The 23029-nt window shown below is 44.9% G+C and overlaps 2 protein-coding genes across 2 annotated transcripts in view; both read left to right on the top strand.

Moving 5' to 3' along the window:
* Positions 1-65: 65 nt before the first annotated feature.
* Positions 66-18536, top strand: fam161a (FAM161 centrosomal protein A; the record flags this gene model as incomplete). Its single annotated transcript, XM_063197780.1, has 11 exons — positions 66-549; positions 2077-2245; positions 3237-3501; positions 4709-5147; positions 5420-5827; positions 6649-6930; positions 7192-7634; positions 10066-10233; positions 13991-14090; positions 15203-15369; positions 18419-18536. Coding segments are annotated over exons 1-11 (2748 nt in total), but the record flags the coding sequence as incomplete, so codon positions are not given.
* Positions 18537-20219: 1683 nt separating this feature from the next.
* Positions 20220-23029, top strand: part of xpo1a (exportin 1 (CRM1 homolog, yeast) a) — a 30689-nt gene continuing 27879 nt past the window's right edge. Inside the window, exons 1-3 of the mRNA XM_063197750.1 lie at positions 20220-20889; positions 21891-22020; positions 22437-22538. Coding sequence (XP_063053820.1) covers positions 21895-22020; positions 22437-22538 — 228 coding nt within the window. The 5' untranslated portion in view covers positions 20220-20889; positions 21891-21894. The remainder of the gene's footprint in view (positions 20890-21890; positions 22021-22436; positions 22539-23029) is intronic.

The following is a 23029-nucleotide window of genomic DNA, read 5'->3' as shown; positions in this document are numbered from 1 at the left end:
TTGATTCCTTTATTTCAGTATTTGATGAGGAGAGGTTGGGATGGAGGTGCAAATGGAAAATTACACAGAAAAGATGTAATTTCAATAGATGCCTGTTTTTATGCTCAATCAAAGCACATGCACATTAGTTTATGTAGCCTAGGTGGTCTGTCATTTGCTGTGGTGGGCAATACAATTCACAGCAGAATTCAGCATGGACAGCTTCCCTGACCTCCATAATTACTGTCACTTCCTTGGATTCGCCACACAGCGTCGTTGCTCGGCGGAGGTCACCGCAAGTCAAGTGGCGGTACAGTCAGTGAGGGCGAAGCATCCATCTCTGACTTGGTATCAGAAGTTCCATGCGGCAGTAGTTGCTAGATGCTCATAAAAAGAGAACGGTTTGCCGTTACCATGCAGCGTAACCATCGCAACAACATCCTGGTTACTTCATGTCTGAAGACGCCTGTGGACCCTTTCACCAAGGCACCCGTGGCTCTGTATGAACGGGAGAGAACTCTGCCGTACGCGACGAGGACTCAAATGGATAACAGAGATTATGAAAAAGAGGTAATTTTCTGGAAACGGTTAATGGAAATATGACAAATCTAAGAGTTCCTTTGGTCCTGAGTAAGGAAGCGCCAGAGAGTAGCATGAAATTGATACAAAGTAGCGAATTCTGAGCTAACGTTACTAGCTAGTTGTTAGAAACAATGTAGTTCTAAGGGGAAAGCAATTGTGCTTGATACTATTCGTTACAGTGAATCACAATAACTGCTTACATTTTATTCAGGTCATGTCACGCCCAGAACCGTATTGCACGTGGATGCACCTGTTGCTTCACGAAAGTAAAACTATTCACTCCACCGCTAGGAATCGGTTGCGTGGGTCCGTGCGTAGCCTATACAGTAGGCTCTAGTAGTTCATAGTACATCCTTAATCCTAAAAGCCTACATTTATTTGGCCGCGGGTGGCCACGGTTGATCTCGTTCACCTTTTCTACACCGTGTCCAGAATAGCAAACCGATGGTCATAGATAGTAAAACGAGCGAGGGTAGTCTTTCTGACAGGCGAGTTTAGTGTCAGGAGCGGCAATATTTGTGTCCAAAGATATGAGGTAACAGTCCTCAAAGGGATTTGGCCGCCATATGTCTCGCACACAAAGCTGACAGACACACCTTCAGATAATAAGCTTAGGGAGATGGTGGCGTGTCTTGCTCATATTACACACTTGTACCCTGCCTATGGTGCCTCACAGGGCTGACCCGATTATAATTGCCTGTTTTGTTACAGTCCTGTTGAACTTCCAAATGAAATGAGGCAATTCAATCATTGAAGTTCTATCATTTGCCTGAATAGGCAATAATATAATAATGTTTTTTTTTTGCCAACATAGACATATAAGCATACCCAACAAGGGGATGGAGCGCAAGCAGGGCATTAGCCAAGGGCCCAAGGCAGTGAAGGCAGTCTTGCATTGGTGGTGGGGGCCCTATTGTGACCTAGGCAGGCTGCATGGGGGCCTCTTCAAGTGTTTTGCCCTAGGGACTACCTGTGTGCAGTTGTTCCGCTACTGATACCCACCAACACTGTGGTGACCATCAGGGCTCTAAATCAACTCTTTTCATCATTAGTCAAAATGACTAGAAGGTGTTAATCTTACTTGCCAAACACACACTCACTAATAGGGCAAAGCGACTCCTAAGTTGGTCTTTCCTACCAGACAAACTGAAATTTCACCAGCATCTGGCTGGTTGGCTGGTGTTAATTTAGAGCCCTGGTGACCATGTAAAATAAACGAGAGAAAAGTCCGCTACAACCAGGATTTAATGCTCCCAATTATTTTTTATATATTTCCGTATAAAAATAATAGTAATAATAATTGGGAGCATTAAATCCTGGTTGTAGCGGACTTTTCTCTCCTGTTTTTATCTGGCTATTTATTGGTCCTGCTCCCAAGTCAGACGTCTGGATGTGCGAGCTTTTACCTTCAACTGGTGGTGACCCTGAGCATGGCTCGCCAGGCCATTGAATGTTCATTCATATATTTTTTTTGTCTGTCTTTCTCTCTCAATTCCTGTAACCTCTCCCTCTCAGCTGGAGTACGACTATGACTTCGACGACTCAGAAGATGACCAACACCAACATCACCACCACCACCATCCCAACCAACATCAACACCAACATCACCCACACCAACAACAGCATGCATCTCCCCGCGGTGACCATGAGCACCACCATCATCACCACGGCTCCCCAGAGAAAGGTACTGCAGGGCTTTTTCTAGGAATTTTTGGCATGAGGGAGCATCATGGCAGGTTGCGGAGGGGTGAAGGGGGGAATTTACTAGGGGCGCTCAAAGAAGTAATTCATATATTTTTTTAAAGAAGTATGAGGGTGAACCCGCGGAGGTATGAGGGTGGAGCGCCCCTATATCCCCGTTCAGAAAAAAGCCCTGGTACAGTAATATATTTGGGTTTACCTTACTGATCATATATCCATATCAGAAGAATACCAGGAGACAGACTGAACACTCGACTGGTCTGGTTTATTTCACAGAGTAGACTAGTGACAAGATATTTACACATCCGTTGAATAGGCTACTATATCTCAAGGTGCCACCAGATAGTGCTGCTATATGATAACATGCCAGAGTCTAACTGCTTCAGAGTTGTATAAAGTAGAAGTAGAAGTAGAAGTACTCATACAGATGTAATTACAACACTAGTGGTATGATATTACATGTTTTCGACTTTGCAATATCATACGACTAGTGTTGTAATAACATTTGGGAAAAGTACTTCTACTTCTACTTTATACAACTCTGAACTACTTTCATGTCAATATCAATCAATATATTACAGGTACCACAAGGGATGGTGAAAATTTAAAAATCTCTTAACCGGTTACTGAGACTCATTAACCGGTGGTTAACCGGTTAACCGGTAATCTTAAATGATATAACGTTTGCGTGCCTGATATGCACAGCACTGAATTTTTTAAATTTTATTTTTCACATAAGCCTTTTTTTTGCTGCGCAGACAGGACCTGTCATGTCCAGCCAGTGTCGCCAGATGGAAAATGGTGAATTATCGTACCAAAACCTCAAAATTATCGTTTTTGGGGTCTTTTTGGGAGGAAATTATTATTATAATTATTATTATTATCATAACCGGTTAACCGGTGGCAAAAAATTTAACCGGTTAACCTTGATCTGGTCAACTATCGGTTAAACGGTTACCGGTTAACATCCCTAGGTACCACCAACCCCACCACCACCGCCACTGCCGCCACCAAGAACCCTGTCCTGATCAAGGACTACCGGGTGACCGGGGACCACATCGACCTGCGCGAGTTCTACTTCTCCAACGAGGAGTACTACAGGAAGCTGGAACAGCTGAAGCAGGCCCACCTGCACACCATGGCCCAGCTGGAGGGCATGTACCGCGAGAAGCTGCAGCTCAAGACGCCCCCCCCGCATGGCCGCCGGCCGCCGCATGGAGGAGGACCGCGCACTCAACAGTAAGTGGGTTAGTGTAGTGTTGTGTCAGTGTTCTGTGAGAACGAATCGAGGTAACACTTTATTTTAATGGTTCACTATTACAGTGGATCTACCACAGTAGGTACAGTGTAATAACCAGTGTAACAATATTTAATATCATGTAATACCGGTTAATAGTGTGTTGTGTCAGTGTTCAGTGTGAACGAATCGAGGTAACACTTTATTTTAATGGTTCACTATTACAGTGGCTCTACCACATATTAGGTACAGTGTAATAACCAGTGTAACAATATTTAATATCATGTAATACCATGTACCAAAACCTAACCCTAACCCTAGATGTAAGTACAAAATTGGTACATGTGTGACCGAGGTGTTCCTGCACCTGTTCGTCCCCCTTGGGGATGCGAACCTGCCACCTCGTCAACTACAACTGTCCGGAAATGGGAGTCACAGTACGATACCGCTGAATTAAAGGACCAGTCCTCCCCCAGCCCAACGGCATCGACACTGTATTAGGCTTTCGGGAGGGAGGTTTACTAACGTCCCATGCTAACTCTGCTAGTTAGCCTCCGTTACACATGGTATTACACTGGTATTACATGGTATTAAATATTGTTACACTGGTTATTACACTGTACCTAATCTGGTAGATCCACTGTTATAGTGAACCATTAAAATAAAGTGTAACCAAATCTTCTGGGCTCAGACAAAGGTATAAAAAGCACCAAAGCCCTTTATACTTTAAAAAGAGGAAGATGCAGTTCAAAGCCTTGGGATAGAAGGCTCACAGGTAGAGGTTACGGTCCTGGGTCGTTCCCTGGCCCTAACCCGTCTCTCTCTCCCATCACTTTCATGTTACATCGTCACTTATCCTTTCACAATGAAGCCATTAGTTGCAGCCGCAGTGATTTATTCAGGCTTTTTTTGTTTAGGTATACGATACGATAACACCTTATTGTCACTGTCAGTTTTCACTGAAAGTCATTTTGCATCCCTGAAGGAAGAACAAGACATACATCTAAACATCAGATAACTATTGTATATTAGTTGCTGTGCATGTGGAGCATAGAGCACCATCAGACAAACAGAGCATGGAGCCTGAGCCCACAGTAACCCACAGCCACAGCCACAGATACAATTATTGGCTAGATAGAGGACACAGACCTATGTAGAGATATACATACGTAGTATACATTGGGGTGATTGTTATGGTTTTGTTGCTAGGTTACAGTTGGGCGGCATCAGCCTGATGCCTCCATCGGCGTGTCAGCTGAAGAAGTCCCACTCGGCCCACGAGCTGAACAGAATCTCACGAGTGTCCGACGTATCCGATCACGACGATGACGATGATGAAGATGCCAACGACGACGATGAGGATGAACAAGACGAGAACGAGAACCGGCCAGAGAAGGGTCTTCAGCAGTCGCCCAAGGAGCGCATCAGGAACATGTGGCAGAACTTTGCTGTTGAAGACGAGCCTCACCGTCGCCACCACCGTCATCATCATCATCATCCCCATCACCATGACCACCATCACCATCATCATCATCATCAGGACAGTCAGCACCTTCACCCTCCCCATCACGCATCCTCCCCGTCGCTCCACGTCCAGACTATGGAAGACCCTTACCAGCACAGTCCTGACCAACAGACACAAAGCCAGGTAAAGGCAGACCAGCCCAGTGCCGGAACAACCTGTTTGTATTACATTATATTTTTGTTTTGTTATATTAGTAGTTTTATTGTGTTTATTATTGACGTCATCATGAGTTGATGAAATTATTATAATAATGATAATAATAACAATAATTAATTATAATTATTAATAAATATTATTTAGTCTTTATGGGGTCATAGTTCAAGCACTTAATGGTCATTCAGCTGCTGTAAAATGTATTATAAATACAATGTATTATTATTACTGCTATTATTAAGGTCAAAGTTCAAAGTCACAAAAAGGCCAAAAAGAAGAAGAAGAAGGCGACGATGACGACGGTGACACCGACAGACCACGAGGGTGACGCCAGTGACAAGTGCCGGCCGCGCGTGACCATGCCCGAGCCCTTCAACATGACGCTGCGCGAGGCCAGCCGCAAGCGGCGGGGCGTCAAGACGCGCTCGGAGGTGGAGCGCGAGAACGAGGAGCTGCGGCGGCAGCTTGAGGAGCTGACGGAGTGCCAGCGCCAGTTCCGGGCCAGCCCCGTGCCGGCGCACGTCCGGCAGCCGCTCTACGAGAAGCTACGGCAGCAGCAGGAGGACAAACGGCGCCGCGCCAAGTCCGGGGAGCGCCAGGTACACGGGGGAGGAGCTGGAGCTGGCGATCCATCAGCTTCGCCTACACAGGTAAGATTAAATGACATTACACCTCGCTTGACACTTTTATCCAAAGCCACTTACTGTTATTTTACGTAAAGGGTATTGGTTACAGTCCCTGGAACAGTAAGGGGTTAGGTGCCTTGCTCAAACTGGCACCTCAGCCACAGAGTGAGGTAGGGAGTGAAAGGGTGGGATTTGAACCTGCAACCCTCTGATCGAAATATTACGTACTTGTAGACAACTGGACTATTTGTGCAGTAGCTTGAGGGTTTTTTGTCTGCTGCTCCTCTGTTTTAGAACTTAGAGTAGAGTAGAGTACTGTAGTATAGGAGAGTAAGGGTAGGGTGTTTTGAAAGGTGCTATATAAAACTTACTATTATTATTATTATTATTATTACTATTATTACTATTATTATTAATAACTAGAGCTGGGACATTATATAAGTAATTTTGATTAATTAATCGCGCGATTCGATTAATTAATTAACGCGATTGAAAAAAATGATCGCAGTGTAATATAGCTACATAGTTCTGGATTAGACCAGTGGAGGGCAGCGTTACGCCTGATGGTGAACAGCCTACTGAAATTGAGAGGAGTTCTCTCTTCTTTTAAAAATGAATAATATTTTCAGATTAAGCTTATTTATTGTAATTATTCAAGTTCCACGTGAAAAAATATATTTTTCACTGTTCTCAAGTCAGATATTTAAATGCGATTAAAATGTGATTAATTCGATTAATTAATTTCAAGGCCTATAGTATAGATTAATGCGATTAAAACTTTTAATCGAGTCCCAGCCCTATTAATAACTAAGCTCTTTTTGTTTTCTTTAACTTCTTCTCGGCAGCCGTTCAGCTTCATGGAGCGCGAGCGCCAGAGACGGGAGCACAGCGAGGAGCGCTTGCGGCAGCTGGCCGAGCAGGAGGCCGACGAGGAGTGCCAGAGGACCCGGTTCCGGGCCAAGCCCGTGCCTCGTGCGGTGCGCGAGGTGACCGCCGCCGGCGAGCGCCAGAAAGAGGAGCAGCTGTACCGCGCCATCAAGGCTCAGATGAGGGCCCGAGAGCTGCTGCACAGCTCCGCCATGCCCCCCAGCATGCTCACACGCCGCCTGGAGGAACGCAAGCAGAAGGTGCAGAAGGTCCTGCCCTATGCAGACGCAGGAGCCAGCTTCCTGTCCGAATTAGAACTGGCCCAACAGTATCGTGATTTAAAAAGAAACTAAGAAACGGCTTCGTTTTCATCTGACACTTTGGTGATAGTTACGTAGTTATCTGCTATCGATAATACTTTCTACAATATTTTTTCTTCTCTCTACTCTGTCTTTTCTCTTCAGCACATTGAATTACTTTTGTATGATGTGCTATATAAATACTATTGCTATTACTGTAAGGAGCGCCAGGAGGAGGAGCGGGAGAGAGCGAGGCACCGGCCCAAGATCATCAGCGAGGTGCCGGACTTCGACGCCAGCTACCGGAGGTTCCAGAAGCAGCTGGAGAAGTCCAAGCGCGAGGTGCGGCCGCTGACGGCCTGCGAGCCGTTCCACCTGCGCACGGCGGAGATTCCCTCGCGCCGTCTGCTGCGCTCGGCCATGGGCGGCGTGGCCGGGAGCGAAGTGGACGCCAGTCCCAGAGACTACCGCTGGCCGTTCCTGTCCTCCCCGCCTGCCCCGGCGTCTCCTCGCTCCCCGCGACGCGCTCCTTCTAATCCTGGTGGTGGCGGCTCTTCTCACCACCGCGCATCTCTGTCCAGTCTCAACTCCTCGCTGTCGGGCAGTCAGGAGATGCTCTCGGCCAAAATCACAGACGCGTCTCGCAAGAGGCAAGAAGCCATCAGGTAAACAAACGAAACAACGGGCCTAAAACAGGTGCACACCTGTAGATCCAACAATCGGACTCTCACCAGAAAGATGCAGTCCACAAATGTCCACATGTTCCACAGAGCTCTTCACTGGCAAGAGTCAGGTTGTTCATCCAGCCCCTCCTACACTGTAGAATCAACCAAGTGATGGTGCTGGAGCCATGGAGTTCTTTCCATTATCTAAACTCCCATCCTCCTTTGTGCTTGTGTGGCCTCGTGACGACGTCATTGACGACAGAAGTTTCATTCAATATCTCGCAAAAAGCGGAATTCGAAAGACATTCTAATCATTTGCAATCGGGATGCTGAATGTGCCAAACGTTGTAAAGGGCTTGGCTGACAGCAGGGGCAAACTTTGTTGATATCTCCACGGAGACGGGGGGGGCATCAGCGAAGCACGAGGCCAGAGATTCTTTAAGTATATAGAGATATGCCAATGTAATAGGTTGCTATGGGCACCTAACATGACCAGGTTCCGGTCTGCCTAAAGGGGCGTGTCATAATACTCCTAGCATTGAATAGAACAGTCCTTAGGTCTGCCTAGGTCTGCCTAAAGGGGGATCTCCCCCCCCCCCTTGCAATAATAGAACCCGGAAACAATGGGCCAATGGAACCTCTCTCTCTCTACTCTCTCTGGAGAGGCCACAAGCACAGGTCAAGTTCGACGGGAGTCAGAATAATGGAATGTACCCCCAAGTGTTGTTTTGTGTGTTGTGTTTCTTCCTCCGTAGTTATGAAGTGTGGTGCCGATCCCTGCAGCCCCAGCCCCAGCCCCATCTCTCCTCAGCCCCAGTCCCAGCTCTCCTCAGCCCATCAGTAGGATTAGGAGCAAGCGATGGTGCTGGCTTGGAGCCGTGTCCTCTGCCCTGTCTTCTACTACCTGTGTAGTTGTGACATTTTGTTTTGTTGCCCCCTGAAGTCTTGATGGCGTCGTATTGTTGTCTTGGATTGATGCTGCTGCTGCTGCTGTGTGTGTGTGTGTGTGTGTGTGTGTGTGCGTGTGTGTGTGTGCTACTGAGCTTAAGATGAAGCTACAGCAGTGAGCCACTAACTGAGCCACTCTTGACTTCCAAGGGGATAATACTCGGACATCCTATTTAATTTGACACTTGTGTGTTGTGTGTACAGTATTTGTGTGTAGATTGTCATCCTAGTTCTTTGCCATAGGCAAACTCCCTGTGGAATGAAAAATTGTATGAAGTGCGTAACTTGAATGAAGTGTGTTTGAGACCGAGAGGGAGAGAGACTCTGATTGACACTGAGTGTAATTGTGACATCAATGTTCTTCCATTGGACTCCATATTGAAGGATGTTTTGGCCGTCAGTCCCTCAATTTGTGTAGCTTTTACACTTGAAGCCCAAACCAGTTGTAACCCATTGTTTGTTGAAAAACCGTGTACCGTAAAACATATTGCTTATTTATTCCTCAATGTGTAGGACTTTCCCCAAACTGTCTGTACAGTGACCACAGCCCAGCCCTTTTTTACCTCTTTAAATCTACCCTCACTCAATTACACTACTTACCTCCATCATGGCTGCTGCATCTCTTTTCTGAAAGCCGAAAGCCCAACTGGGAAACTCTGGGAATCCCCATGTAGCGCTACTTAGTGCTATTACAATGCTACTGTAATAACATGCTATTAGCATCAGCCCAGGGCGTCATTGTAGGAACGCCACTGCCTCCTCCCCAACATTCCATCCATGGGGGGGGATATGTTTTTATACCCATTTCATTTTATCCTCACCCCCAGTACTTACCAGCTATGATCTGCTTCATCACACTTGCTGCATCTTCTCCCTGACCCACCTCCACTTCCACCCCCAATCAACCAAACTCCTGTTCCATCCATCCCCACCTCCACCTGAACGCTCCATCCATCCCCACCTCTCTCTCTCCTCCGCCAACCCTCCCTCCATCCACACCTCCTCCTGAACGCTTCATCCATCCACACCTCTCTCTCCTCCTCAACCTTCCTCCCTCCCTCCATCCACACCTCCTCCTGAACGCGTCATCCATCCCCACCTCTCTCTCCTCCTCAACCTTCTTCCCTCCCTTCATCCACACCTCCACCTGAACGCTCCATCCATCCCCACCTCTCTCTCTCCTCCGCCAACCCTCCCTCCATCCACACCTCCTCCTGAACGCTCGCTCCATCCATCCCCACCTCTCTCTCTCCTCCGCCAACCTCCTTCCCTCCCTCCATCCACACCTCATCCTGAACGCTCGCTCCATCCATCCCCACCTCTCTCTCTCCTCCGCCAACCTGCTCCCTCCATCCAACCACACCTTCTCCTGAACGCTCCCTCCAACCATCCCCACCTCTCTCTCCTGCGCCAACCCCGCATCCTCCTTCCCAACGTTCTTCCCTCCCTCCACCCATCCACCCCTCTCCCCCCGTGGAGACAGGAAGGGCCTGGAGGAGAGGCAGAAGGCGGAGGAGGAGGAGAGGAAGTGGCAGGAGAGGCAGCGGGAGCGTCTGCGGAGGCTTCAGAAGGTCATCAGCCGCCGAGCGCAGGCCAGCGACCCGCACCTCAGCCTGGCCCAGAGCTACCCCATCAAGCTGCAAGAGTTCAGGTACACACGGTCACTAGACCAGATTAGCTGAGTGCCTACCCCATCAAGCTGCAGCAGTTCAGGTACACACGACACGGCCAGACTAGACCAGACTAGCTGAGTGCCTAGCTACCCCATCAAGGTGCAGGTGTTCAGGTACATACGATACGGCCAGGCTAGACCAGACTACCCGAGTGCCTACCTACCTACCCCTGTTATGACATACCATCAAACTGCAAGAGTTCAGGTACACACGACACGGCCAGACTAGCCAAGTGCCTACCCTTGCTATGATGCACAACTAAAGAAAGGCCAGCAACCCCCCAGCCTGGCCCAGAGCTACCTATGACAACAGTGACACCTACTTGCCAGATCAAGCATCACAATATACCGTTTTGCACAGCAAAAAAAAAATGTGACTCCCGGTAAAATCGCATGGTGCTCTAGTCTCTTTGAAGGGTTCTTTGCCTTTTCCCAGTGGTTAGAAAACATACTGTGTCATGTTCCTGTGTATAATATGCATTCAAATGTAACAATACAATGAGTTGCACAATTTTTTTTTTTTTTTTTGAGGTATTAAGATAATAAACATATTTTCACACAAAAGCGATATTTTGGTGATGGTATCTATGACAGCAAAGTATTTCCACATTGTGCACTGCATTGTAGAATTAAATGGTATAATCGACTGTAGACCTATGTGTGTTTCATGCAGAGCACACAATCTTTTTTTGAGTACAAAATACTTTGAATATAAATAAATTTAGTCTTTTTACTGTCTACTTATCAGTATCTAAATCCGTTTTCAAGGTCTGGATAAGGTTTGCTCTTAGTTCCCCTGTATAAACATGTTGTATGCATATGATTCAGCACTTTAGAGTGAATTTGACACACACTTTTGTAATCTCACCAAAAATGTGTGTAGTCACAGATAATAATATACATACAGTATATATACAGTATATGCAGGGCTTTAAATTAACACCAGCCAACCGGTCAAATGGTGGTGAAAAGAGTTTGGCTGGTACAAAAGACCAACTTACCAGACACTTTGACCCATTAGGGAGTGTATGTTTGACTATTGAGATTGACATCTAATAGCCATTTTGGCTGGTGATGAAAAAATAATAATTTTGAGCCCTGCATATGAGTATACCATACACATATATTATTCAACTGAATACTCATTTTAATACAAGTATTCAAAGCTGTATTGTGAGACCACTACTGAAACTTTTGAATAGCTAGGTGGATAATTAATCCCATGAAGTTTAGCAAAGCAATTCAGGTGACAGGTCAGTGGCCTGGTTCAAAGAGGGCTAACGGTAAGTTGGTTAGCTAATGTGGAGGCTGTGAATGAAGTAGTGTTGCACCGATACCGATACCAGGATCGGTGGATCGGCACTAAAATGGTGGTATCGGTATCGGCGAGTACCAACAAATAGGGCACCGATACCATTTACAGGTGCTTGTATGACACTTAAATTAGTTATTTCATAAAGGTATTTAAAAAGTAGGCTATAAAAAGTTTGGCTCGATTCACTTTGTATTTGTCTTTTTCCTGTTTCACAAAGTTAGGCAGCAGCCTGACAAAGCCATGCAATGATTTTACATCCAAGTAGTATGCACTACAGCCCTTCATATATCATTTCAAATAGGGTGGTATCGGTATCTGTATGGTATCGGTATCGGCCGATACTGCAAAGCCTGGTATCGGGTATCGGTATCGGGGCCAAAAAATGGTATCGGTGCAACACTAGAATGAAGTTGGCCAAATGTTGCAGGTTGAGAGGAGGAGCTGGGGTAGTAGCCAGGCTGTGCCCTCCCAGTGGCGCAATACCTTCATCGTTGCCTCTAGTCAGGCCAAGAACAATACAAACACAACTCTAAGCTCCCGAAAAAATGGGAACTCCTCCCACTTTGTCAGGAAGCAAACAACGGTTAGCAAACTAAGGGGGTTGGGTCAGCCATACCGTTTGGGAAATGTCTCGAAGAGATTTGAAAGTCGATGAGCTGAGCTGGAGGACACTACAGTGGAAACTCTCAAAGAATTACACTTTTATTGTAGTCTCTGACTACATGTGTTAAAGTAATATAACGTGCAGCATTATACGTATACTTACACGGCACCTTAGGGTTATGTTTTAGGCCTTAACATGTTGATATACATTTAGATACTCTAAAAAAAGACACTGAATTTAACACCCAAACTATTTTAAAGTAGAGTAGAGTAAAACCAGACTATGAATAGGATGTGATGATAACATCGAAACCAAAGAAGGGGGATCTAACAAGAAGCGTCATTTTGTTTCTTTTCCGGTATCCACTTTATGTCGGGTGAACGCCCCTTTAAGAGACCTTCGGTTAGGAGACCTTTGGAGTCCTGAGGTTGAGAATCAATGAAGTCCCCTTAGCGCTGTAGATGGCGGTAGCGCATGTCTTGCGCCAACACCTCAAAAAGAGAAGAAGAAGTAGGGGACGACGCCCCCTTAGGAGACCCAACTTGAGCACACGCTTTTGCATTGAGTGGGCGTGTTTTGCGATATCTTGGTTTGATTCAGTATTTTTGTCGAAACGTTAGTTACCTGGATGATGATGATGAGTAATAAGAGCAGGGCCGTTGACAGCTTTTTCTGGGCCCAGAACACAGTCATCTTAAAGGGCACCCTATCCAATACATACAATGTATTATAATGGGCAGCACCCAATTCTGGGCCCCCAATCTCTCTGGGCCCAGGACAACAAACCCCTTTGTTCCCCCCGTCAGCGGGCCTGAATAGGCGTGCGCACTATTTACCCAGGGCCGCTGACAGTATTGGCCGTGTCTAGGACAAAGTCTTTTGAATGGGCCCCCACAACTCAACAAAACAATGTAATGAGAACCCCAATCTGGGCCCTCCCTCTCTCTGGGCCCGGGACAACCGGCCCCTTTATCCCTCCTTGTCAGAGACCTTGCTCTTATAGACTCCTCAAAATGATATGGGGCTGGTTTCAATCATAACAGATACTTCGGATTCTTTGTTAAATACACTTAAAAAATAAGGGTGAAAGCTATGAAAATTACCAAAGCTCTTCTTTGGTTTGAAGTAAATCATTGCTTGATGAATTATTTATGTGAATTGCTGGATAAAAGGATAACCGTGGTGATGGTCCGCACCTGTGTGTGTGTGTGGTGAGATGGCCAAAGGTCTTGTATGATTTTAAAGGGACACTGTGTGAGATTTTTAGTTGTTTATTTCCAGAATTCATGCTGCCCATTCACTAATGTTGCCTTCTTCATGAATACTTACCACCACCATCAAATTCTAAGTATTCACTATGACTGGAAAAATTGCACTTTTCATGCATGAAAAGGGGGATCTTCTCCATGGTCCATGGCCGCTATTTTGAATTTCCAAAAATAGCCATGTTTAGCTAAAATGACTGTACTTGGACCACACTAGAAAATATTTGTTTATTACTTAGTAAACTTTCATGTAAAGAACAAATTTGGCAATAGGCAGCCCAGTTTCAATGAGCAACATAGTTGCAGTAGCTTGTTTGACCATTTCCTGCACAGTGTCCCTTCAAGTACATTTTGGTTTGCTAAAAGGCTGCAAGGATAGATGGATTAATATCCGTATGGATGAATAAATGCATACCTGTGGGAATGACCTGGTGTGTGTCTGTGTGTATGTGTGTGTGTGTGCGCGCGTGCGTGCGTGTGTGTGTATAAATGCATACCTGTGGGAATAATGCATGTGCGTGAATAAATGCATACCTATGTGTGTGTTTTCAGGAAGCAGGACCAGCAGCGGAGGAGAGAGTACCGTGAGGAGATGAAGGAGATCCAGGAGAGAGTCAAGGACAGACCCCTACTACTGGAACAAGTCACACGGGTGAGGACACACACACACACACACACACACACACACACACACACACACACACACACACACACACACACACACACACACACACACACACAGACACACAGACACACACACACACACACAGAGGGAGATTCAGGACAGAGAGAAAGACAGGCCTTTACTATTGTAACAGGTCACACGAGTGGGGACACACGCACACACACACACACACACACACACACACACACACACACACACACACACACACACACACACACACACACACACACACACACACACACACACACACACACACACACACACACAGTCCTACTTGAACATTGTTTGCGTTACACACCCATAGGTGCATGCCATAGATATACTGTGTTGTGTTTGATTTTGCTATAGAAAAAAATGACTTGATTCCACTTTTTAGCCCCCCCAACATACAGTGAAAAAATAACTCACAATCTTTGTATGAATAAATAGCGTTTTCTTCTTGTTCTGTACTCCTGTCTACAGAACGATGAAAAGCTGGCCACTCAGTCGCATTAAACTACTAAAATAAAGACAGATTTCATATAGATTATAGGTCTAGATTGTCCATCTATGTCCCATAAATATTCCGTTTCCGTCACTTACACCCATCGCACCCTCCATCTGTGTACACACAATACATAAAAACTACCTTACACTATTAAAGGAAGAAAAACATGAGTACACTTTAAGCGTAATGTTTTCGCCATTGCTCTTCATCTCTGCTCCTCTTTCAGAACAATGCAAAGCTGGCCAGTCGCGTTAAACTACTAAAATAAAGACAGATTTCATACACATAGATTCTAGGCCTAGATTGTCCATCTATGTCCCAAAAGTATTCAGTGTCCGTTTGCCATTGCTCTTCATCTCTAGCCAGGCTACGTCCTCCTAACGACGCAACACCTTCTGCGTCTCGTTACGACATTTGAAAGTCAATGATAGGCCCTGCCGTGGCCAACCGGTGGGGCACCCGGTCATTTGCCGACCCTTCCCCATCTCTCTCCCTGTCCTGTCATCAATAAAGTCGTAAAAGACCAAAACAAATCTTTTTTTTTAAAAAAGTTGTTGATAATCAGGCTACTTCTTCTCTGCTCCTCTTCCAGAACAATGCAAAGCTGGCGGCAGAGAGGCGCTACGCGGACGCCCTGAAGGCCTGTGGGCTGACCGAGGAGTTTGTGCGGGAGAAGGCCCTGAAGTGCAAACAAGTCAGACGCTCTCGCAGCGAGTCGCCCTCTCTACTGTCCTACCAGGGGGACAACACCAGACCACGGTAGGCCTAAAGGAGCTTAGGTTAGGTTAGGTTAGGTTAGGTTAGGTTTCTTTAGGTTTCTTTATTAGTCTCCACTAAGGAGAAATTTGCTTTGGAGACAGGGAGGTTGCAGCATCATAAAACACATAGGACACATAGGACACATGACACCAACACAGAAAAACAATCAACAGTACAACAATAGAATTCACTCACAAGAAAAACAGTGTACATGCTCAGAAGCACTGGATGTCCCAACCCACTGCCCCTGACCCATCCAGTCCATCCACGCCCCCCCCATACACACCACACCACCCCCCCCCCCCCCACACACACACACACACACTCAGTACACCCCCCCACAGTTATTTATTGCCGAGTGCTGTTCTGTCCAAATGGGTTGCAGCTTCAGGGGGCTACATGGCACATTTGGGCTAGTGTGCCGTCCCATCAAGGGTGCTGGAACCAGTTTTAAAGTGGTGGTGCCTATTTTTTCCTTGATTCTTTATTTCTTAAAGATGTTACTGCTGCTCCACTCCAATTATTTGTCTACAGTAAAAGTTGAGAAGTCTCGTCTATATGGTGCCCAAAAGTGGGGATGCAAATCAGTGGTGTAGTCTACGTAGAACGCGGGTATACGGAGTATACTCACTTCTAAATTTCAGGGATTTCAGTATACCCACTTAAAATTGATTGATCCATTGTTTTGAATAGCACAAATATATACAGTATACCCACTTCAAAAAATGCTCCAATATACAGTATACCCACCATAAAAAAGTAGACTACACCACTGATGCGAATGCACCACTGCATTCCCCTTTCCAGGACCTAATGCGTTCCATCCCTACGCTAGGGACCAGGGTTGGAATCTGGCCCGAGGTCGTCTCCCGATCCTTCCCCATCTCTCTCTTCCCACTCGTTTCCTTTATTCTCTCTCACTGTCCTATCTGAATAATACAGACTAGAGTAGAGTAGTAGAGTAGAGTAGAGTAGAATAGAGTAAATGTTATTAATCCAGAAGGACAATAAATATTACACAATGGAGCTCAAACACACTTGCTGCCATGCAAGGCAGTGCACCAAAAAGTAGACTCAGTACACAGCATAACATAGGGAGAGGTGAGGAGAGAAAGGACCAGGAGAAAGAGGAGGAGGAGGAGGAGGAGGAGGAAGACGAGGGAAGGAAGGAAGGATGAGGAGGAGGAGGAGGAGGAGAACAGGACTGGAGATGACGGCCGCTCTAAAAGTGATGAAGGAAGCAAAAGTGAACCTGAACCAGAGAAGAAAGATCATGACGATCATGATAATAATGATGATGAGGATGATGGTGGTGGTGGTGGAGTTGATAAAAAAAATAAGAAAAAAATCTGATTCTAATTCTAATAGAGGTATAAAAGCCCAAAAAATGTCTTCATAAAAGAAATGGGCTACTTCATCGTAATGAGGTGCCAGTAGATTGTTGAACTGAACTCCAGCCCTAACCTTAATCGTAACCGTGAACAAGGAGCGACTTATAACTCTGCTCAAAACTTCGGTCATACGGCACATTACAGGAACATGTTGGAAGAGGAAGGAGCACGCTCCAAACTGTTCCCACAACGTTGGGAGCATGGAACAGGGTTCCTACTCTAATTCAGAAATAACATTCCATGATTTTCCATGACTTTCCAGACCCCAAAAACAGAATTTCCATGACCACTTAAAAAAATGACGTTCAAACGTTTTTAAAAGTGTAAAAACTGAAGATTATCTTCACCCCTCGAGACGACGCCGAGCCACTGCCAGAGATCAGTGGGCTCATTGCATTCTAGAATGTTGCACATTGCAAAACCAAACCGTCTGTGGCGAAGCGTTGTAGTATAACCAGTAAGAAATGATGTTATACAACAAACAAAAAGGTTTTTGCTTCTAAACAGCTGTTAAGAAAATTCCATGATATTCCATAACTGTGCATTCAAAATTGTCAAATTCCATGCCTTTCCATGACTGGAAAAACTTTTATGACATTCCATGATATTCCAGAAATTCCATGACCCGTGGGAACCCTGATGGAATGTTTTGGTATACCAAGAGGTGGCCTGATGTCATATTGAACCCTATAAGTTAGAAATGGGATGGCGGTTGAGTTCATATGTGAGTCAAGGCAGGTTAGCGAATACTTTTTTTTGGTAATATAGTATATAATGTAATGAGGAGCCAGCGTCTCTCTCCCTGGGTCCAGGACAACTAACGCCTTTGCGAACACATAATGCAGGGACGGGGAACCTATGTCTCTCGAGGGCTGTTTGCGGCCCTTGAGGCCGTTTTATCTGGCCCCCGATATAATTGTAACGTTATGCAGCTTCACATGAAATATGACATATTTTTTGAAGGAATCTTAAATAAACTTGCAATAAAATTAAGTTATATTCAGAGGACTTTGATAAGGTGGGGTCTGTTGTAAAGGTGGCTGCCTTCAATATAGGCCTAAAGTGCAGGGGGAAATCCTGGTTTGTGTTCTTAGTACGGCCCTCAGAGTTTTACTGCCCTCAGATGAATTTGAAGTGGCCACTTGAATGAAAAAGGTTCGCCACCCCTGACATAACGTATGCTTTACATTTGAATCAGAATAACATTATAGTAGCACATGCTTTTATCCAAAGCAATGCAGAATACAGCAATTTACAGTTTGTACAATGCGTTGGGGAGTACTCAGTATGTAGGCATGACAAAGATAGTGCAAGGAGTTATGGAATGCAAAACTGCCTTTGAACTATTTCTATTCATGTATTGATACATGTGGTTTGGAGAAGAGCACATGGTTTGTGCTTTAGAAGAAGAAAACAATTTCAAATGTTATACATTGAAATTGAAATGCCTCATTTAATTTGAACTGTTGAATTGCTTTTTTTTAGTAGGAAATGGAGAGTGTGACTGTGTCTTAAATGTGTAATGCCTCTAAATGTGTAATATCTCACCTGTCATATGTGTCTTTTACATGGTGAAACTGAAAGCTTCCACACTTGTGGACAATAAAGATTAATCAATCAATTAATTAATTAATTCATTCATTCATTCATTCATTTAGGGTTAAGGATACGCTGCTCCTGTCCGACAGCGTGAGTCTGGATGGAACAGGTCATGACTACCAAGACGACTATGAAGAGTATGACCAGGAGCAGGAGGAAGAGGAGCAAGATGAGGAAGATGAGGAGGAGAACAGGACAGGAGAGGACCACCACTCTCAAAGTGATGAAGGGAGCAAAAGTGAACCTGAACCTGAGAAGAAAGATGACGACGACGATGATGATGATGATGATGATGGTGGTGGTGGTGGTGGTGATGATGACGATAATCATCTCTCAAACAATGAGGATGAGAATGACCCGGATTGTCATGACGATGATAGAGCAGCAGAGGGTGACAAAGGGAGTGACAGAGGAGCGAGTGACAGAAGTGACAGGCACGGGGACGGTGACAAGGACAGTCAGAGCCAGGAGAGCAGCTAGCTAGCTAGCTAGCTAGCTAGTGGTGGCGGGTTGGGCCCAACCACAACCACAATCACAGTTGCTATGGCAGCAAGGGCAGAAAAAGTCACAGAGGCAGTAGACTGCTAAAGCGTTGCAGGGTTGTGTGTGTGTGTGTGTGTGTGTGTGTGTGTGTGTGTGTGTGTGTGTGTGTGTGTGTGTGTGTGTGTCTCATTCTCTCTCTCTCACACACACACACACACACACACACACACACACACACACACACACACACACACACACACACACACACACACACACACACACACACACACACACACACACACACACACACACACACACAGGGCTAATTAACACCAGCCAACCGGCCAAATGCTGGTGAATTTTCAGTTTGGCTGGTAGAAAATACCAACTCACTAGCCACTTTGACCTATTAGGGTGTGTTTGAGATGTGTGTGTGTGTGTGTGTGTGTGTGTGTGTGTGTGTGTGTGTGTGTGTGTGTGTGTGTGTGTGTGTGTGTGTGTGTGTGTGTGTGTGTGTGTGTGTGTGTGTGTGTGTGTGTTTGAGATTAACATCTCGGCCTACTAGCCATTTTGACTGGTGATGAAAAAAGTTAATTTAGGGCCCTGGAGAGACATGGTGGAATGAATAAGAGACATTGAAAATATTGGCGGAAAATATCAGTGTTGTAAACTTTTCAATGCAGTTAATTTTTTAGACATATTAGAAATTAAGTTGCATTTTGATATAAATTCCCATCTGCACACACATCGGCCTATTCTGGACAGGAGGAATTGTATTGTAGAGAAAATGTTGATGGTTGTTTGATTAGGCTATTGTAGTTTATTATTATTATTTAAGTTTTTTATTTAATGTATTTGCAATATTGTATTATGTAGTAGGTGTAGATTTGTGGAATTTATATGTACGTAAAATAGGGTTTACAGAAAAATACACATGCAGTCATTATTCTTTTGTGTGTTGTTTGTACATTCAGAAGGCTTGTGGGGAAATGAAAAGAGAATCCACTCCATATTTCATTTACAACTTCACCCCAAAACAAAGTTGCAAAGCGCCGCGTGTGTGTTGGCTATGAGAGACTGAGAGGATGCAAATGCAAATGCGAAAGCAAATGTTTCGAGTGTCACACTTGTGTCAGGGTCGTGATAGCTCCTTTCGGTGTCTGAATCTCATCATAACCCGCCTCATACTTCAGACCAAAGACAAATGATGCAGTGGCTTATGTATGGTGCGAGTGACAATGTTACTGCCCCATAAAAAGACCGGGAAACTGTTACAAAGTCTAGCAAGCAGCCAATCGCCGTTCGCGTTGGGTGTGTCCTGAGTCCAAATTTTACGCGGCGCTACGGGCTGAAAACTAAACCGAGATGGAATATCCCAGTCTGAACCGGTTTCAACCGGTCTTGGGTTGACGCATGAGATGGGAGAAAGAAGAGCTGGCTTTTCACTTTCTAATAGCTCTGCCTTTAAAGACTATTTTTACATAGTTAACGCAATAAACTAACGACTGCTTGTTTTGTGTATATGGACAGGAATCGCGTCTTCAGTATGGCACCGTAAATATAGTTAGCCTGCTAGCTTGAGGACTCAAGTCATTGGTAACCATACATAGCAAGCTAAGTTGCTAACAGGGGACCTAGCCGTAGCTAGCGAATTTGTAGCAATACCGAAATCATTGCACGCGCCAGTAAGCACTTTGATTACGATAGCCAGCTGTATGTAGATTGGAATTTACCACATACACGATTAATACAACTAATTATTCTACTGAGTTAAGATACGGTGTAATGTAGTGGGGGTTAGCTGCCAAGCAACTGGAAGACATCACGTTGCTAATGAGCAAGAACACCAGCTAGCATCAAGAATTCGCTATCGTGACACCATGAGATAACTTGCCGTCGTTCAAGTGAACCTTAGCTACACCTTGAAGAATCTACGGGAATAAAATCTCTGTCCAGTGAACACGTTGTGGAAGTTGGGCACCAAGTAGCCTGAGAGCTTCCCTGAGTTTGTTTTTTTTTTCTTCGAAAAGGACGCATTTAAAAGCAGGTAAGTTTGACATGAAGCAAGTTACCCAACTTTGTCAGCTAACAAACCTAACCTTAGCGAGTTGTAAAGTATATCACTGGTAAGAAGTGAGAATGTATGTAATACAAATCAACACTTTATTATTTTGATCCCAGCATGCTATACACATGCACCCATTTTTCAAATCTCAATGCCAATGAATGAACCTACGCTGCCATGCGTAAAGCAGTAGAGCGTAATGTAAAGCTTGTCCACCAGTTGACTCCGTAGGTTAGCAGCTACCCAGTCCTCATACAATGTCCCATGGCATAATCTTGCTAGCTGTTGTTTACAACGAGAAATGCGTTTGCAAATTACAAGTGTCTCAAAGACGATTATGAAAAGCAGTTTAAATTCTTAACTAGTGTATTTCATTTCTTTACGTTACTCTTCATGTTCATGTTACTCTGTGCAGTTCGCACTAAAACTGTACACCCCACCGTATACATTAGCCATGTTACACATTAGCTGTTGCTGGGGTACCTAAGTCTTTTGAACTTTGTTTTGGAGTGGGTTAGCATACTGTCACGCATAGAGCATGTGGCTTGTGCATGAATGAACACAAAATCGCAAACAAAGAAGTAAAGACTGTTATGTAATCTAGCATGCGCTGATATGGCCATTCAGACTACCGTACGTGCTTATTCGTGATATTAGATGCGAATACACTTGCACAAGTGACTGTGCGCTTTGTTATTATTGTGAGGACTGAAATCACAGTCGTTTGGAAGCCACCATCGATTTCTAGTGTTTATTTGTGTTTGTCAGAGTCAGACACTAGAGCATGGTCCATATCAGATATGCATAACAGAATATTCACTATTATTCTGCTTATGAATAGTACAAAGAGAGAGGGGTGAAATCAGTCCAGTTTGGGGACGGGAGACTGTTATGAAAGCTTGTCCACCAGCTCAGTTCAGATGTGTGTGTGTTCAGTGTCATGTTTTTAATACTGTGTCCTATTTTAACCCCTCAACGTGCAGCTCTATGCCAGCAGAGATGACAATGTTAGCGGACCATACAGCGCGACAGCTGCTGGACTTCAGTCAGAAGCTGGACATCAACTTACTTGACAACGTGGTGAACTCCATGTACTACGATGTGGGATCACAGGTAAGGGGGGGGACTGTATGTGTATACAGTGTGTGTGTGTCTATATCTTGATAGGCAGAATCACATGATTGCAACTAATTATTCGATGTGTGTGTGTGTGTGTGTGCGCGCGCTAAGTATTCAACACTGACGTCAGGTGTGTGTGTGTGTGTGCTAAGTTTTCAACACTGACGTCAGGTGAGTGAGAGTGTGAGGAAGAACTGCCTGTGATTTAACTCCTGCTGACCTGGGCTCTGTTTCCTGACATCGTCGTTGCTAACTTAACTGGCAGCTTACTTGGTTGCAATGCAGTTTTCATTTGGAAACCTAGTAGGTTGCTAATTAGTTAGAAACGACTCCTTTTTTTTTTGAGAAACAGGGTCCTGAGTTTTGTTTCTTTTTGTTGTTCTTGTTGTTTTGTGCTCACCCTCGCATAGCAACGAATGGCACAGGAAGTCCTCACCAACCTGAAGGACCACCCTGATGCCTGGACAAGAGTGGACACAATCCTGGAGTTCTCGCAGAACATGAAGACAAAGGTATTTGCCAAGAACCTTGGCAGGGTAGAGCAAATCTTATCCGCTTTCAGTGTTATTCTACTGTATGGCTCAATGACGTTTTTGTAGTAGCAAACGTCATGGTGGTGCAACCACAGATAATACCACTATTGTATGGATTAAATTATTTCTTTTGTTTGTTTTTCACTGGATAGTCTAAGCAGCATATTCTTTGTGTGTACATTAGTTACCAGTTTTACAAATCAATTTATGGGCTTTAGCCAGTGTTGCCAGATTGGGCTGTTTCCCGCCCAATTGGGCTGCTAAGGATGGCCGTGTGCGGGTAAAAATGGCATTAAGCAGAAAAACCCGCCCAATTTTTGCCATAGAAATCAATAGAATTGGGCGGGACTTTGTACTTCTGGCCGGGTTTTGAGTATTTTTTGGGCTGGAAATCATCAGCCTCATCTGGCAACCCTGGCTTTAGCTGTTGGAGGTTGTACCACCTGATGTCTGCTACCAAAACGTGTCAA

This window comes from Engraulis encrasicolus, chromosome 1 (genome assembly GCF_034702125.1).
Source record: "Engraulis encrasicolus isolate BLACKSEA-1 chromosome 1, IST_EnEncr_1.0, whole genome shotgun sequence".
Taxonomy (NCBI): Eukaryota; Metazoa; Chordata; class Actinopteri; order Clupeiformes; family Engraulidae; genus Engraulis; species Engraulis encrasicolus.
The sequence above is the reverse complement of the archived record's forward strand: the minus strand, read 5'-3'. Positions and strand labels throughout refer to the sequence as shown.